General features: G+C 39.9%; 1 protein-coding gene and 1 long non-coding RNA gene across 7 annotated transcripts in view; one reads left to right on the top strand and one right to left on the bottom strand.

The window, feature by feature from the left end:
* MTMR9 (myotubularin related protein 9) overlaps positions 1-14,786 on the top strand; it is a 116,065-nt gene that overhangs the window by 93,137 nt on the left and 8,142 nt on the right. For all 5 annotated transcript variants that reach the window (XR_011567991.1, XM_070794402.1, XM_019965807.2 and 2 more), the window contains 5 exons: positions 4,674-4,847; positions 6,527-6,744; positions 7,546-7,707; positions 9,902-10,043; positions 12,527-12,747. Coding sequence is in view for 4 of the 5 variants with exons in the window: in XM_070794402.1 (XP_070650503.1) it covers positions 4,674-4,847; positions 6,527-6,744; positions 7,546-7,707; positions 9,902-10,043; positions 12,527-12,747 (917 nt within the window). In the remaining variant the exon portion in view is untranslated. The remainder of the gene's footprint in view (positions 1-4,673; positions 4,848-6,526; positions 6,745-7,545; positions 7,708-9,901; positions 10,044-12,526; positions 12,748-14,786) is intronic.
* The window catches only part of LOC109562785 (uncharacterized), a 28,977-nt gene continuing 28,057 nt past the window's right edge, over positions 13,867-14,786 (bottom strand). For both annotated transcript variants that reach the window (XR_011567992.1, XR_002181213.2), the window contains one exon: positions 13,867-14,410. This is a non-coding gene — a long non-coding RNA (uncharacterized lncRNA). The remainder of the gene's footprint in view (positions 14,411-14,786) is intronic.

The following is a 14,786-nucleotide window of genomic DNA, read 5'->3' as shown; positions in this document are numbered from 1 at the left end:
GCTGAGGAAGGCTTTCTTATCTCTTCTTGCTATTCTTTGGAACTCTGCATTCAGATGTTTATATCTTTCCTTTTCTCCTTTGCTTTTTGCTTCTCTTCTTTTCACAGCTATTTGTAAGGCCTCCCCAGACAGCCATTTTGCTTTTTTGCATTTCTTTTCTATGGGAATGGTCTTGATCCCTGTCTCTTGTACAGTGTCACGAACCTCATTCCATAGTTCATCAGGCACTCTATCAGATCTAGGCCCTTAAATCTATTTCTCACTTCCACTGTATAATCATAAGGGATTTGATTTAGGTCATACCTGAATGGTCTAGTGGTTTTCCTACTTTCTTCAATTTAAGTCTGAATTTGGCAATAAGGAGTTCATGGTTTGAGCCACAGTCAGCTCCTGGTCTTGTTTTTGCTGACTGTATACAGCTTCTCCATCTTTGGCTGCAAAGAATATAATCAATCTGATTTCGGTGTTGACCATCTGGTGATGTCCATGTATAGAGTCTTCTCTTGTGTTGTTGGAAGAGGGTGTTTGTTATGACCAGTGCATTTTCTTGGCAAAACTCTATTAGTCTTTGCCCTGCTTCATTCCGTATTCCAAGGCCAAATTTGCCTGTTACTCCAGGTGTTTCTTGACTTCCTACTTTTGCATTCCAGTTCCCTGTAATGAAAAGGACATCTTTTTTGGGTGTTAGTTCTAAAAGGTCTTGTAGGTCTTCATAGAACTGTTCAACTTCAGCTTCTTCAGCGTTACTGGTTGGGGCATAGACTTGGATTACTGTGATATTGAATGGTTTGCCTTGGAAACGAACAGAGATCATTCTGTTGTTTTTGAGATTGCATCCAAGTACTGCATTTCGGACTCTTTTGTTGACCATGATGGCCACTCCATTTCTTCTGAGGGATTCCTGCCCGCAGTGGTAGATATAATGGTCATCTGAGTTAAATTCACCCATTCCAGTCCATTTCAGTTCGCTGATTCCTAGAATGTTGACATTCACTCTTGCCATCTCTTGTTTGACCACTTCCAATTTGCCTTGATTCATGGACCTGACATTCCAGGTTCCTATGCAGTATTGCTCTTTACAGCATCGGACCTTGCTTCTATCACCAGTCACATCCACAGCTGGGTATTCTTTTTGCTTTGGCTCCATCCCTTCATTCTTTCTGGAGTTATTTCTCCACTGATCTCCAGTAGCATATTGGGCACCTACTGACCTGGGGAGTTTCTTTCAGTATCCTATCATTTATAGAAGGTTTAAAAAAGAACTCTTGCATCTGTGATCAGTTTTTGCCAAAGGTGCTTAGACAATGCTCTAGATAAAGGATAGTTTTTTCAACTAATGGCATTGGAACACTTGGATGTAAAAAAGATAGATCTAAACCTTTATTTCACAAAAAATAACTCAAAATATAGACCAAAACATAAGAGCTAAAGGTGTAAAACTTCTTTAAGAAAGTACAGGAGAAAATCTTTATGACCCCTGACTAGGCAAAGATTTCTTAGGTATAACACTAAAAGTGAAGGAAAGCAGATGGTGATTCCTAGTATTGGGTGTGGATGGAGAGGTATAGACTGTAAAAGTGTACTAGGAATTTTTGCGAAAGATGATTGATGGGTGGGTACAGCCATCAAGAGTCATGAAATCGTGTACTCTAAATGGATCTAGTTTATTTTTCATATAAAATAGTAAAATCTCAGTAAAGTTGACTTAAGAGAAAAGAATAACTTGAGGTAAAGGTTAAGTAGCTGATTATGGATAACTAAAAATGAGAATCTCGTGATCTGGAATATAGATACTCAAACAGCACCGAGAAAGAAGGAAGATGGAAAAAATGATAGAGAAGGTAGATGCGTGCACGGATAGTAAAAGAAGAAGGTTCAATGTTTAGTAAATGGAAATTCAAGAAGATAATAGAGAAGTTGTAGGAAAGGCAGTATTGAAATAGATGATAGTGGAGACTATCAGCTTCAAAATCAGAAAGTCACAAAGCCCTAGACTAAGGTATCCCGCAAACCCCACATGGGATAGTGAAAAGGAAATCTTAGACATACTGAGTTCTACTATTGAACAGTAAGGCAAAGAGATATCACAAAATTAACCAAAGAGAAAAGACAAATTACATATATGGTAAAACAAAATTAGAAGAGAAAACACAGTTTGAATAAATTAAGCATTTGTTCATGATAAAAGCTCTTAGCAGAGTTGAATGTGAAGGGAATTTATTTAATCTAATAAAGGGTAACTACAAAAGTAAAAACATACAAAAAGCAAATCTTTCATTATTCCCTGTAAGTTCAAGAGTGAGACAAAGATTTGCTCACCATCACTATGCCTAGCTGAGGAAGTCAAGAAGGGAAAATAAAAGGTATAAGGATTGAAATGAAAGAAACAAAATTGCTATTAGCTGATTATATGTTTCTGTACTTAGGAAACTGGAAATCTTGAAATTGTATGCATTTCTCTATACCAGACACATATTTGAAGACATAACCTAAAATGCATTAAAAAATAAGGTTCCTAGGAAAAGATATACAGGATGTTTATTGAGAGAATTTTATAACTTTATTGAGAAAAATTAAGAAAGATTTAAAAGTGGAAGGATACTATGCCCATAGACAAGGAAATTAGATATTATAAAGATGTCATTGTTTCTAAATCAGTCTATATAGTCAGTGTAAAACCCCAGTGGGATTTTACATGGAATTTGATAAAAAGTTACATTAAAGGGGCAAAGGATCAAGGGAAACCAAGATTCTCTTGAAGAACAAGAAGGAGGGAAGATGTTATAGGAGACTTGGCCTACTAAATGCCAGGCTTATTCTAAAAGCCAGAGACTCACTGCAGCTGGACCAGTGGGACAAAATACAGGCCCCAGCGTGTGTGGAAACTTAATAGAATATTTGACACAAGTGGTATTGCAGGTCAGTGAAGAACCATGGCATTCTCTAGAGCAGGAAACCAGTAAGTAATCCCTAAGAGTAAAAACACTCAAAATTGATAAAAATCTAAAGGATTTTTTACTCTGGGGAAGGAGAATTAGATTAGCAGAATATTTTCTTAGTATTAAGCTGTTATTGCTTTAAGAATGATGTTAACAGTCTTTCCTCATTTTTTCTCCATTTTTAAATAACAGAAATAAACAAGGGATTTAATGGAGATAGTGGCATTATTCTGTTGTGGTTAAGTATTATCTGGAGTTGCAGTCTTCTTGTTCCTATACTTTAAGAGTACCATTAACAAAGTGAATGGTACCCAGACAAGAATGAATGAGAATAATTAATATGTTTAATTTGGATAATAGAAAACTAAGGGAGAATCAGCTATCTTTCATATATTCCATAGGCTGCTGTGTGAAATAGGGAACTTGTACTGAAATCATGGTTAAAAAATAAAATACAGGAAGTTACTGAGCAATAAATTTTCCTCAATATGAGGAAGAACTTTCCAGGAACTAGGGATACTTCTTTTTTTTGAAAAATAATTGACTCTTTTATAAAGTATCTTTTAAATTAATAATGTGCATAAGTTTGAACAGAGAAAACATTTAATTAAAAATGATACTGCATCTTCTAAAAGGTTTTTTCAGATACATTTATAGTATATCAAGGGGCTTCCTCACTGGCTCAGGGGTAAAGAATCCACCTGCAATGCAGGAGACATAGAAGACTCAAGTTCAATCCCAGGGTTGGAAAGATCCCCTGGAGTAGGAAGTACCCACTCTTGACAGGTTCCTCTCTTCCATGGACAGAGGAGCTTGGCGGGCAGCAGTTCATAGGGTTGCAGAGAGTCAGACACAACTGAGCAGGACCACGAGCATAGTATATTAAACATGCTTTGGCTCATCAACAACCCATGGCCAGTATGGTAGGCCAACTCTGATTTACAGGAAGATATCAAAACTTTCGTGCACAAAAGCTTTTTACAGTCTTTAAGTGGTTTTCATTTTTCATGTTAGAAATAAGTTGTCATTTGATAGTTTTATATTGTGTGCTTTTGATCCTTAGCTTGCTGAGTTTGAAATTATTTCACTGACTCATAAGTATAATCTCTCTTAGTATTAAGCTATTATTGCTTGAAGAACGATGTTAACAGTCTTTTCTCATTTCTTCTACTTTGTTAAACAGCAGAAGTGAGCAAGGGATTTGATGTAGATAGTAGCACTGTTCTGTTCTGGTTAAGCATTATCTGGAGTTGTTGCTATAGTTGCTGCAGTTCCTGTTGCTATACTTTAAGGGTACCATTGGTACCCAGACAAGAATGAATGAGATGATGTTCATGAATATAATTAATATATTTCATTTGGATAGTAGAAAACTAAAGGAGAATCAGCTATCTTTCATGTATTCCATTGGCTGCCTTGTGAAATAGGGAACTTGTACTGCAATCACGATTAAAAAAAAAAATAGAAGAAATTACAGATCAATAAATGTTGCCCAATACGAGGAAGAACTTTTTAGGAGCTAGTGATACTTAGCACTGTAAGAAGCTGGCTCTGAAGAATGGAGCTCGTGTTTTCTGAAAGTGTTTAAGGAAGTAGGTGTCCTCCTGTTAAACTCCTGTGAGATGGTGTCTTCATTGTATGAAAATGAATCTCTAAGCTCCTTTAATAGAAGTTTTTAGATTATTTTGTGAGATTGAGGTACCTGCTTAGCTTTGAAGTATTTGTGTCTTTCAGATCAGCGAATGGAGGCTAAGCTATGTCAATAAGGAGTTTTCTGTGTGCCCCTCTTACCCGCCAGCTGTCATAGTGCCCAAAGCCATCGACGACGATGCACTGCGGAAGGTAGCCACATTTCGCCATGGAGGCCGCTTCCCAGTCCTCAGCTATTATCATAAAAAGAACGGAATGGTAAGTGAGCAGTAAATACCGCTCCGTGGTCAACTGGAAGATTTGGTTTGAGGTTCTTAGAACTGTTCACCTTTTCTGTGTACCTGTTCATTGAAGCGATTAGTCTCTCCTGCCAGGAATTTTACTTCTGTCTAAACTTTCGGGAATCAGGACTAGAATGTTTTCTGTGATCAGGATGTGACTTTGAATTCTTTCCATAATGCTGCTTAGCCTTAGAAAAGCCCAGGCTGGTTTATCTTCAGGACTCAGGACAAAGGGAACTAATGTTATCTGATACTGAAAATGACACTCTTTGGTAGAAAATAAAGTTCTCTGACTGGAACAATGGTATGACAGGTTTCTTCCACACCCCCGGCCATGCCTTGCGGCCAGTGGGGTCTCCATTCTCCCAACCAGGAGTTGAGTCTGCACCCTGTGCCGTGGATGCCCAGAGTCCCGGCCACTGGACCACCAGGAGAGGCCCTGTGGTACTTTAATTATTCTCACCAGATTCCCCGTGTAAGGCAAATTGAGCAGACGTTTTTATTTTCAAAAGGGAGACGAGTGACACACATCATTAGTCACAACTTAATACAGGAGTCAAGCATTGAATAGGCGGGTGCTCATTGTGCATTCATTTCCTAAATATTTTCTAAATTTATTTTTCTCCTCATGTTTTCTCTCAGTCAGTAAACTCTGCTTCTCATTTTGCATCCAGTAGTAAATAAGTGAATAAGTTATAGCTATTTTCCTTTTTCCCCTGAATTGTAGCTATTTAGGATAAAGAGATTTTTTTAAATTAGGTCACCTATCTTGCTTGCTGAGCAGTATTTCTCTTCACTAGGGTTCACCATAAAGGATTTTAACAACTCAAAATATGTTATTGTTCAGTTACATGGTAAATGCAGTCAGTCAGAGAGTTTGCCATTCTGGATGACCTTCCTTGATTATGTTAAATTTCAAAGTAGTTAAGATAACAGTATATATTATGGGATGAGATTAAAATAATTCCAGACCATTCACCAGGGAAGAGATCAGTATAATAGATGTTGCTTTCTTGAGAAAAGTATCAAATAAGTGAGATCTTATGGAAAAACCCAAAGGAACTTTCTGACCAACCCATATATAGTTTTTAGTCTTTGGAGATGAGTGGTTAAGTCCTGGAATATTGAAAGAGAGCCACTGGAGAATAAAGAATAGATAAGTAGCTTTCAAGACATTGAAATTGATTCCCAAAGCAGGAATAATAGTGTATAACCTTTTTAATTTTACCACTGGTTCCTTTTCTCTTTATAATTCTTGATAAAATCTGCCAACTCTAAGTTTACGTAGCTGAAGCAAAAGTTTCCTGGTGTCTAGGCCATTATTATTGTCTTAATTACAGGCCTGGATCTACTGGATGATTAATTCACTGACTAAACGAACTATAATATTTGATCTTTAAGAGGAACTATAGTATGTGAAAGTATTTTGAGACAGTGGAAAGAAAAATCATGTAAGAATGCCAAGTCTTATTTTTGTTTTACTATTTTTAAACTGTTGTTAATACATAGAAATATTTCTTTGTTTCAGGCTCAAATTCATCTCTGAAATGACACACAATTGTTTTTCGAGACATTCTTAATCTAGCTTAATTCATTTCTGTTTTCAGAAACTTTAAAGCAGCTACTACTAAATTTTAGACTCCGTTGTCCTTGTAGGTTATTATGCGAAGTGGTCAGCCACTCACCGGCACAAATGGGAGACGGTGCAAAGAAGATGAGAAACTGATAAATGCCACCCTCAGGGCAGGAAAGCGTGGCTACATCATTGACACTCGACCTCTAAACATAGCTCAGCAGGCCAGAGCCAAGGGAGGCGGCTTTGAGCAAGAAGCTCATTATCCCCAGTGGAGGCGCATTCACAAGTCCATTGACAGGTAAAAGATTCAGGAGACAGTAATGGACTCTTATTTGAAGCTAATTAGAGTGGGTGACCTCTTAGCTGTTGGAGATCACAAGTTTTTAAAAGAACCTTCATATTAGCTTGAGTCAAAAATTGGCCAGGTATCTTGCCCTTGTGTTCTGCAAGATAAGCAGAAAACTCATGGTAGATGCTCACAAATGAATTTTAATCAAATAGCATTTTTTTCTCTCTTAGCCCTGAAATTTCATCACCATGAGATCTCCTCTGCTTTAGATCAGCAGTCACCAAAGTTACTGAAAAGAGATGCTACAGGCCAACTGCATTTTCCTAAGTCAAAAACACTTAGTTAATTTCCCACATACCCACTTAACTTCCACATCTTGTTTCCTCCACCTGTATCATCTCATTTATGCTTGCAGTTAATGGTTTATAATTGCTTCTGGGACGGTGAAGGGGTGGAAGTTGGAACTAAGGAAATAATGTGATCTGAGCTGGCCTTGGGTTCTCTGCTGACAGTATCGGTGTCCAGAGTGAGCCCATGGGAGTAGGGTGCAGACGTCAGGGGTGCTGTCTCTGACCGCTCACAAAATGCAGGGCTCTGACCCTCTCCCCAGTCAGATAATTTTAAATATTAGTTTTATAATCCTAAACTCTGTAAATTATTACAAAGCTAGGTAAATATTTTTAGAGTATTTTGAGCTGCTCTTGCTCTTGGATATATTGGAGGCTGAGTTTTTTATTTGGTTTCTTCCTTCATTGTTCTGTCTTCTCTTATCGTTTTTTCTTCTTATGTACTTTTTCTTATTTCTTAAAGGTATCACATTCTTCAGGAGAGCTTAATCAAACTCGTGGAATCTTGTAATGACCAAACACAAAACATGGACCGATGGCTCAGTAAATTGGAGGCCTCCAACTGGCTGACTCACATCAAAGAGATTCTGACAACTGCCTGCCTGGCTGCGCAGTGTCTTGACAGGTGAGTGAGTATCAGGGTTCTGGCGTGGGGAGCTCCTGCCAACTGGACTTGCTCCTGTCCAGACCTGTGCTTGTGTATCGGGTTACCATCTGTGTCTGTTCTGTAACTTACGTTCATTGTTGTTTAGTTGCTAAAGTCATGTCCAATCCTTTGCAACCCCATGGACTGTAGCCCGCCAGAGTCCTCTGTTCGTGGGATTTCCCAGGCAAGAATACTGGGGTGGGTTGCCATTTCCTTCTCCAGGGGATCTTCCCGACCCAAGGGTCAAACCTGCATCTCCTGCCTTGGCAGGCAGACTCTTTACCACTGAACCACCAGGGAAGCCCATCTTATGTTCACATTATTTTATAAGATGGTCAGTGCCATTCAGTATCTGTGAAGTGTATGTGAGAAGTCTGGCATTTAATTGTTGATGTACATACACAGTGCAATCGTGCGGTAGTTTGAGCATTCTTTGGCATTGCCTTTCTTTGAGATTGGAATGAAAACTGAGCTTTTCCAGTCCTGTGGCCACTTCTGAGTTTTCCAAATTTGCTGGCATTTTGAGTGCAGCACTTTCACAGCATCATCTTTCAGGATTTGAAATAGCTCAACTGGAATTCAAGTAATGCTCAAAATTCTCCAAGCCAGGCTTCAGCAATATGTGAGCCATGAACTTCCTGATGTTCATGCTGGTTTTAGAAAAGGCAGAGGAACCAGAGATCAAATTGCCAACATCCGATGGATCATCAAAAAAGCAAGAGAGCTCCAGAAAAACATCTATTTCTGCTTTATTGACTATGCCAAAGCCTTTGACTGTGTGGATCACAATAAACTGTGGAAAATTCTGAAAGAGATGGGAATACCAGACCACCTGACCTGCCTCTTGAGAAATTTGTATGCGGGTCAGGAAGCAACAGTTAGAATTGGACATGGAACAACAGACTGGTTCCAAATAGGAAAAGGAGTACCTCAAGGCTGTATATTGTCACCCTGCTTATTTAACTTATATGCAGAGTACATCATGAGAAACACTGGGCTGGAGGAAGCACAAGATGGAATCAAGATTGCATATCAATAAACCTCAGATATGCAGATGACATGACACCACCCTTAAGGCAGAAAGTGAAGAGGAACTCAAAAGCCTCTTGATGAAAGTGAAAGTGGAGAGTGAAAAAGTTGGCTTAAAGCTCAACATTCAGAAAACTAAGATCATGGCATCTGATCCCATCACTTCATGGCAAATAGATGGGGAAACAGTGGAAACAGTGTCAGACTTTATTTTTTGGGGCTTCAGAGTCACTGCAGATGGTGACTGCAGCCATGAAATTAAAAGATGCTTACTCCTTGGAAGGAAAGTTATGACCAACCTAGATAGCATATTGAAAAGCAGAGACATTACTTTGCCAACAAAGGTCCGCCTAGTCAAGGCTGTGGTTTTTCCACTGGTCATGTATGGATGTGAGAGTTGGACTGTGAAGAAAGCTGAGTGCAGAAGAATTGATGCTTTTGAGTTGTGGTGTTGGAGAAGACTCTTGAGAGTCCCTTGGACTGCAAGGAGATCCAACCAGTCCATTCTGAAGGAGATCAGCCCTGGGATTTCTTTGGAAGGAATGATGCTAAAGCTGAAAGTCCAGTACTTTGGCCACCTCATGCAAAGAGTTGACTCATTGGAAAAGACTCTGATGCTGGGAGGGATTGGGGGCAGGAGGAGAAGGGAACGACAGAGGATGAGATGGCTGGATGGCATCACTGACTCAATGGACCCAAGTCTGAGTGAACGCCGGGAGTTGGTGATGGACAGGGAGGCCTGGCGTGCTGCGATTCATGGGGTCGCAAAGAGTTGGACACGACTGAGTGACTGAACTGAACTGTACATACACATGTCATCCATGACAGATTTTTTAAGTACTCAAGGACCTATTTTTTTCTATACAAATCCTTAAGTTGTGAATCTAACAATTTCTATTTTCTTAAACTGAAAAATAATGAAAAGAAGTTTCAGAGAGTTTTTGCCCATTGAAGTTTGGGACTTACCATACTTTCATATTTTCCCCAAGGGAAGCTCTCTTCATGTACCTTATATAGATCTGAACCTACCAGACAGAGCAGAATGCAAAAGGCTTTCAACTGTTACTCTCAAGAAATGTTTATTATTAGCAGTCAGTTGACAGTGTTGGGAGTGTCCCATTTGTTCTCTGGATTTCCCTCACAGGGAAGGAGCATCCATACTGATCCATGGAACAGAAGGAACTGATTCCACACTCCAGGTTACCTCCCTGGCCCAGATCATCTTGGAACCAAGAAGCAGGACCATCCGTGGCTTTGAGGCCTTAATAGAAAGAGAGTGGCTGCAGGTGAGAAAAGCTGTTTTGTCCACAGAGGAACTACTCATAATTGATGTTTGATCCTGGTTTGTGGGAATGGATATATGAAATTTTGATTGATTCAGATGTTTACTTTTCTGGGGGACAGTTCATCTATCTTCCTCTTAGTAAATGTCTGTGATCTTTACTGCCTCTCCTTTTTGTCTCCCTCGTTGCTCGTATTGTTCATTTGGCACTTTATTCCCCTAACGAACGCTTGTTAGCTGTCTGTTGTTACCTACAGGGAAACACAAAGAGTGTAAAGCACCGTCTTGTGTCACAGAACCTAGTCTTGTTAGAGGTAAAAGACACAAACAAGCGTGTGAGGAGGAGTGGGGACTTGTAAGTAGGGAGCGCGTACTTCAGCGCTTTCTGTCTTCTCACCTGGCTCCATCCTGACTTCTTCCCCAGCCAGGGTGAAGTCCTTCTCATCCTGTAAGATCCAGCTCAGTGTCGCTTTCATGAAGCCTTCGGGACCTGAACTTCCTCCACAGATAAAACTGATCCATTGTTGTCACACTGTTTCCCGAGCTAGACCCAAATATAGTGACATCTTTGAGTTCAGAGAACCTTGCCAAGTTCAGCTTTTACTCCTTGGACACAGCACAGTGCTGGCCTATGAAATGCTGAAGGGCAGCTAAAATAAAGGTCTCGTAAAATAGATGGAAATCCTCCAAGCTAGAGATTAATTCAAATGTTTGTGCACTGTGTCACTTAGTATATAATTGTGATTGAAAGCAAATGTTTAGACATAACTTGAAAGTAGAATTATCTCTCTCTTCTCGCCCTTCCAGCTACAGTTCATATTTATTATGTGTTAACGCTGTTATGTTTACCATATCTACCCACCCTGACAGCGGTCCTTTAAGTCAGACCATCCTAAGTATTTGGTGATCTTACACAGCTACATTCCTTGAGAGCATAGCAGACAAATGCATATGATTTGTGTATGTGCTCATCCGTGTCCAATTCTTTGTGATGCCATGGACTGTAGCCCACTTGCCAGGCTTCTCTGTCTACGGGATTTCCCAGGAAGGAATACTGGAGTGGGCTGCCATTAAAGAGCCAAAGATAAAACAAGTCTGTGAAATACCTAGAAGGATGTTATTGCGGGGATAACATCAATACTCAGGTTCTGGGTAGGCCAGAGAGCCAAATGATTTGACAGTTTCCTTTGGTCAGTAGATGGCAGACTCTTCAGTTCTTTTGTTGAGGAGAGGGAAACTAAGGAGAGCTTTGTCTCTAATATAAAAGTATTCCTACAGATGTCTTCATGACAGGAACTTGTTTTCATATGTTCAGTTCAGTTCAGTCGCTTAGTCGTGTCTGACTGTTTGTGACCCCATGGACTGCAGCACTCCAGGCCTCCCTATCCATCGCCAACTGCCAGAGTTTACTCAGACTCATGTCCATTGAGTCCGTGATGCCATCCAACCATCTCATCCTCTGTTTACCCCTTCTCCTGCCTTCAGTCTTTCCCAGCATCAGGGTCTTTTCAAATGAGTCAGTTCCTCACATCAGGTGGCCAAATTACTGGAGTTTCAGCTTCAGCATCAGTCTTTCCAATGAATATTCAGGACTGATTTCCTTTAAGATGGACTGGTTCGATCTCCTTGCAGTCCAAGGGACTCTCAAGAGTCTTCTCCAACACCACAGTTCAAAAGCATCAATTCTTCGACGTACATGACTACTGAGAAAACCGTAGCTTTGACTAGATGGACCTTTGCTGGCCGAGTAATGTCTCTGCTTTTTGTCATGCTGTCTAGGTTGGTCATAACTTTTCTTCCAAGGAGCAAGCATCTTTTAATTTCATGGCTGCAGTCACCATCTGCAGTAATTTTGGAGCCCCCCAAAATAAAGTCTGTCATGGTTTCCACTGTTTCCCCATCTATTTGCCATGAAGTGATGGGACCAGATGCCATGATCTTAGCTTTCTGAAGACTTATTAATATCAGGAGTGACCTAATGAAATCTGTCTATGAGAACCCCGTATTTATCTCCATATAGTGGTGAGGTTTATGGAGCTTACTCCAGGCTACAGCACTCTGGCTGGATAGAAGGGGAGAGCTGACCTTTGTTTTATACCTGCAGAACTTAACGTTCTTTGACTTTGCTCCAGATTTCACCAACCTAGTAAGATTTATATTATGTTTATTATTACTGATGTCTATTATTCTATTTGATATTCCAAGAACAACCACAGATCTTATGGCTAACTATGTAGCCTTGTTAAGTTCTGGGATGGCCACAGAGTTAGAGTTTTTCCAAACTTTTTGGTCAGCCCGATATTTGGAAATCTTGTCTTTTCCCTTAGTTGAAGATTGTCTTAAACTAAGAAATCGTTAAAGATCAGTCACCCAAATTATATGATGTTCTATGCAATCATTTTGTTGCAACTGTGTGAAATTGTTACTAACATGCCGAAATGTGGTCTCACTAGGATATGACTGCCACGTGTCCACCTTCTCTCTTAGGCTGGTCACCCGTTCCAGCAGCGCTGCGCACAGTCAGCCTACTGCAACAGCAAGCAGAAGTGGGAGTCACCCGTGTTTCTTCTCTTCTTGGACTGTGTGTGGCAGATACTCCGTCAGTTCCCTTGCTCTTTTGAATTTAATGAGAATTTCCTCATCATGCTCTTTGAGCATGCTTACGCCTCACAGTTTGGAACCTTCCTGGGCAACAATGAAAGTGAAAGGTGGGTCCACTGCTTACGTGGGGCCATTTGCAGTTGTTTTGGTTATTTCCTAAAAGAGACGAGGATTTGCTTCTATGTTCACGTTATCAACATTTAAGAGATGGTGGTGGTTACTGTTGGTATAACTGGGAGTCCTTCTGTATGAGTCCAGGTGCTGCATGTTTACTCTGAGCCTGTCACATGCTAGATGAGAGCATAGCCTAGATTTTGTTCTATTAGATTAAAATGAGTCCATACACTGATTAAAAAGCTTTGAGTAAATTAAGGAACCATTAAAATGTTACTTTCCTTTTATAAGAACATAGTATGTGACACCTGTAAGAAGCTTAAATATATAATCTAATTCTACTTTCCATGCAGTTTCATAGAGTAAAAAGGTGATATCCAGAGAAGTTAATGATTGTCCGGGGACACCCAGCCATTTGGTCACCAGAAGTATGGCTATGGTACAGGTCTTCCTGCTCCTGTGCTCGATTGTGTCTCTCATACCAAGAAACTGTCCTCAGGCCCAGAGTGCAAGTCTCGCTTCACAACCCAGACGCCATCAGGTGTATAGGTTTAGTTAGAAGATTCATATCAGAATGATCATTAAAAGATGCTTAACTGGTCGTCTTCTCATTTGGGTACAATCTAAGGGCTTCCTATGGGTGAGAGATAGGATTTGTCTCTTGACTGGTAGCTGGCATCGGGTAGTTGAATAAAAATGTAAACAATTAACAGTCTTCACAACAGAATGGAATCACTGAATCTTTACCAATTTAAAATTCAAGCAATACATTTTTCTTTTTTTTTTTTTTACTTTAAAGCTGAATTGGCAAATATTTCAACATTAGATTTTCTTATAGATTCTTGTGGGGGAAAACTTAGAACTATTTGCTCTAGAAAATTCTGTCACCATACTTTTCTCATTGTGTTTTGGCTATACACAATAGCCAATAATTCACATGATCAGTTTGATTAATTGGTGTGTTTATATTTTATACTGCTCTGTATCCCAAGGGTATTTGCTCTGAGTGTTTTCTTTGATGATAGAATGGAGTTGAGATAGGATTAACTTGTTCCAGTTGAAATGTCTTACTGTGCTGCTTGTCGCACCACAGGCCAATAAATTAAGACAAGTTGTCAGGGCAAAGACTAGCAACTTTATTAGGAAAGCCAGCAGAGCAGGAAGATGGTGTATTAGTGTCCCAAAGAAGTGTCTTGCCTGGGTTGGGATGCTAGTGCTAAGTCACTTCAGTCGTGTCCGACTCTGTGTGACCCCATAGACGGCAGCCCACCAGGCTCCCCCTGTCCCTGGGATTCTCCAGGCAAGAACACTGGAGTGGGTTGCCATTTCCTTCTCCAGTGCATGAAAGTGAAAAGTGAAAGTGAAGTTGCTCAGTTGTGTCCAACTCTTAGTGACTCCATGAACTGTAGCCCACTAGGCTCCTCTGTCCATGGGATTTTCCAGGCAAGAGAACTGGAGTGGGGTGCCATTGCCATTGCCTTCTCCATTGGATGGCCAGGTACTTTTTTTATAAAACAAAGAAGGGGAGGAGCTAAGGAGGTAAAGTTAAAAAAAGGAACTTGTTTGAAATGTTTCCTGGTTCCAGCCAGATTTGGGAGGGGATGTGTTCACTTCTTTTCTGCAGCCATTCATTGGTGGGCCTGGTAAGGATGTTTCCTGTGAGCAAAACAAATATATTTTAGCTTAGCATTCAAACATGGAGGCAGAGTTCCCAGAGATGGACCATTATGTATACCTCAAGCTATAAGCAACATCCTTTTAGTGATTAACTTGTAGCAAAAGGAATAGAATGCAAAAATTAAAGTAAAAGAAACAGATCCAATATGGAGTCAGATTTATTTACTTGTTATAGGTCTGTTGAGATTTTCTGTTTCTTCAATTTAGGTAATTGTTGACAGTGAAAAATGCTGACAGATATTTCAATTTGACAGCATTTTGTTCTGCCTTCCAATGTACAGAGAAAAGAAATGGTCCTATTAGAAGCAGCATTTAATAGTGGTTGCCGTAAATTAATTGGTTTAATGGCAGTTTT

This window comes from Bos indicus, chromosome 8, assembly GCF_029378745.1.
Source record: "Bos indicus isolate NIAB-ARS_2022 breed Sahiwal x Tharparkar chromosome 8, NIAB-ARS_B.indTharparkar_mat_pri_1.0, whole genome shotgun sequence".
Lineage (NCBI taxonomy): Eukaryota > Metazoa > Chordata > Mammalia > Artiodactyla > Bovidae > Bos > Bos indicus.
Note: the sequence above shows the minus strand (reverse complement) of the source record. Positions and strands in the feature narration are given on the sequence as shown.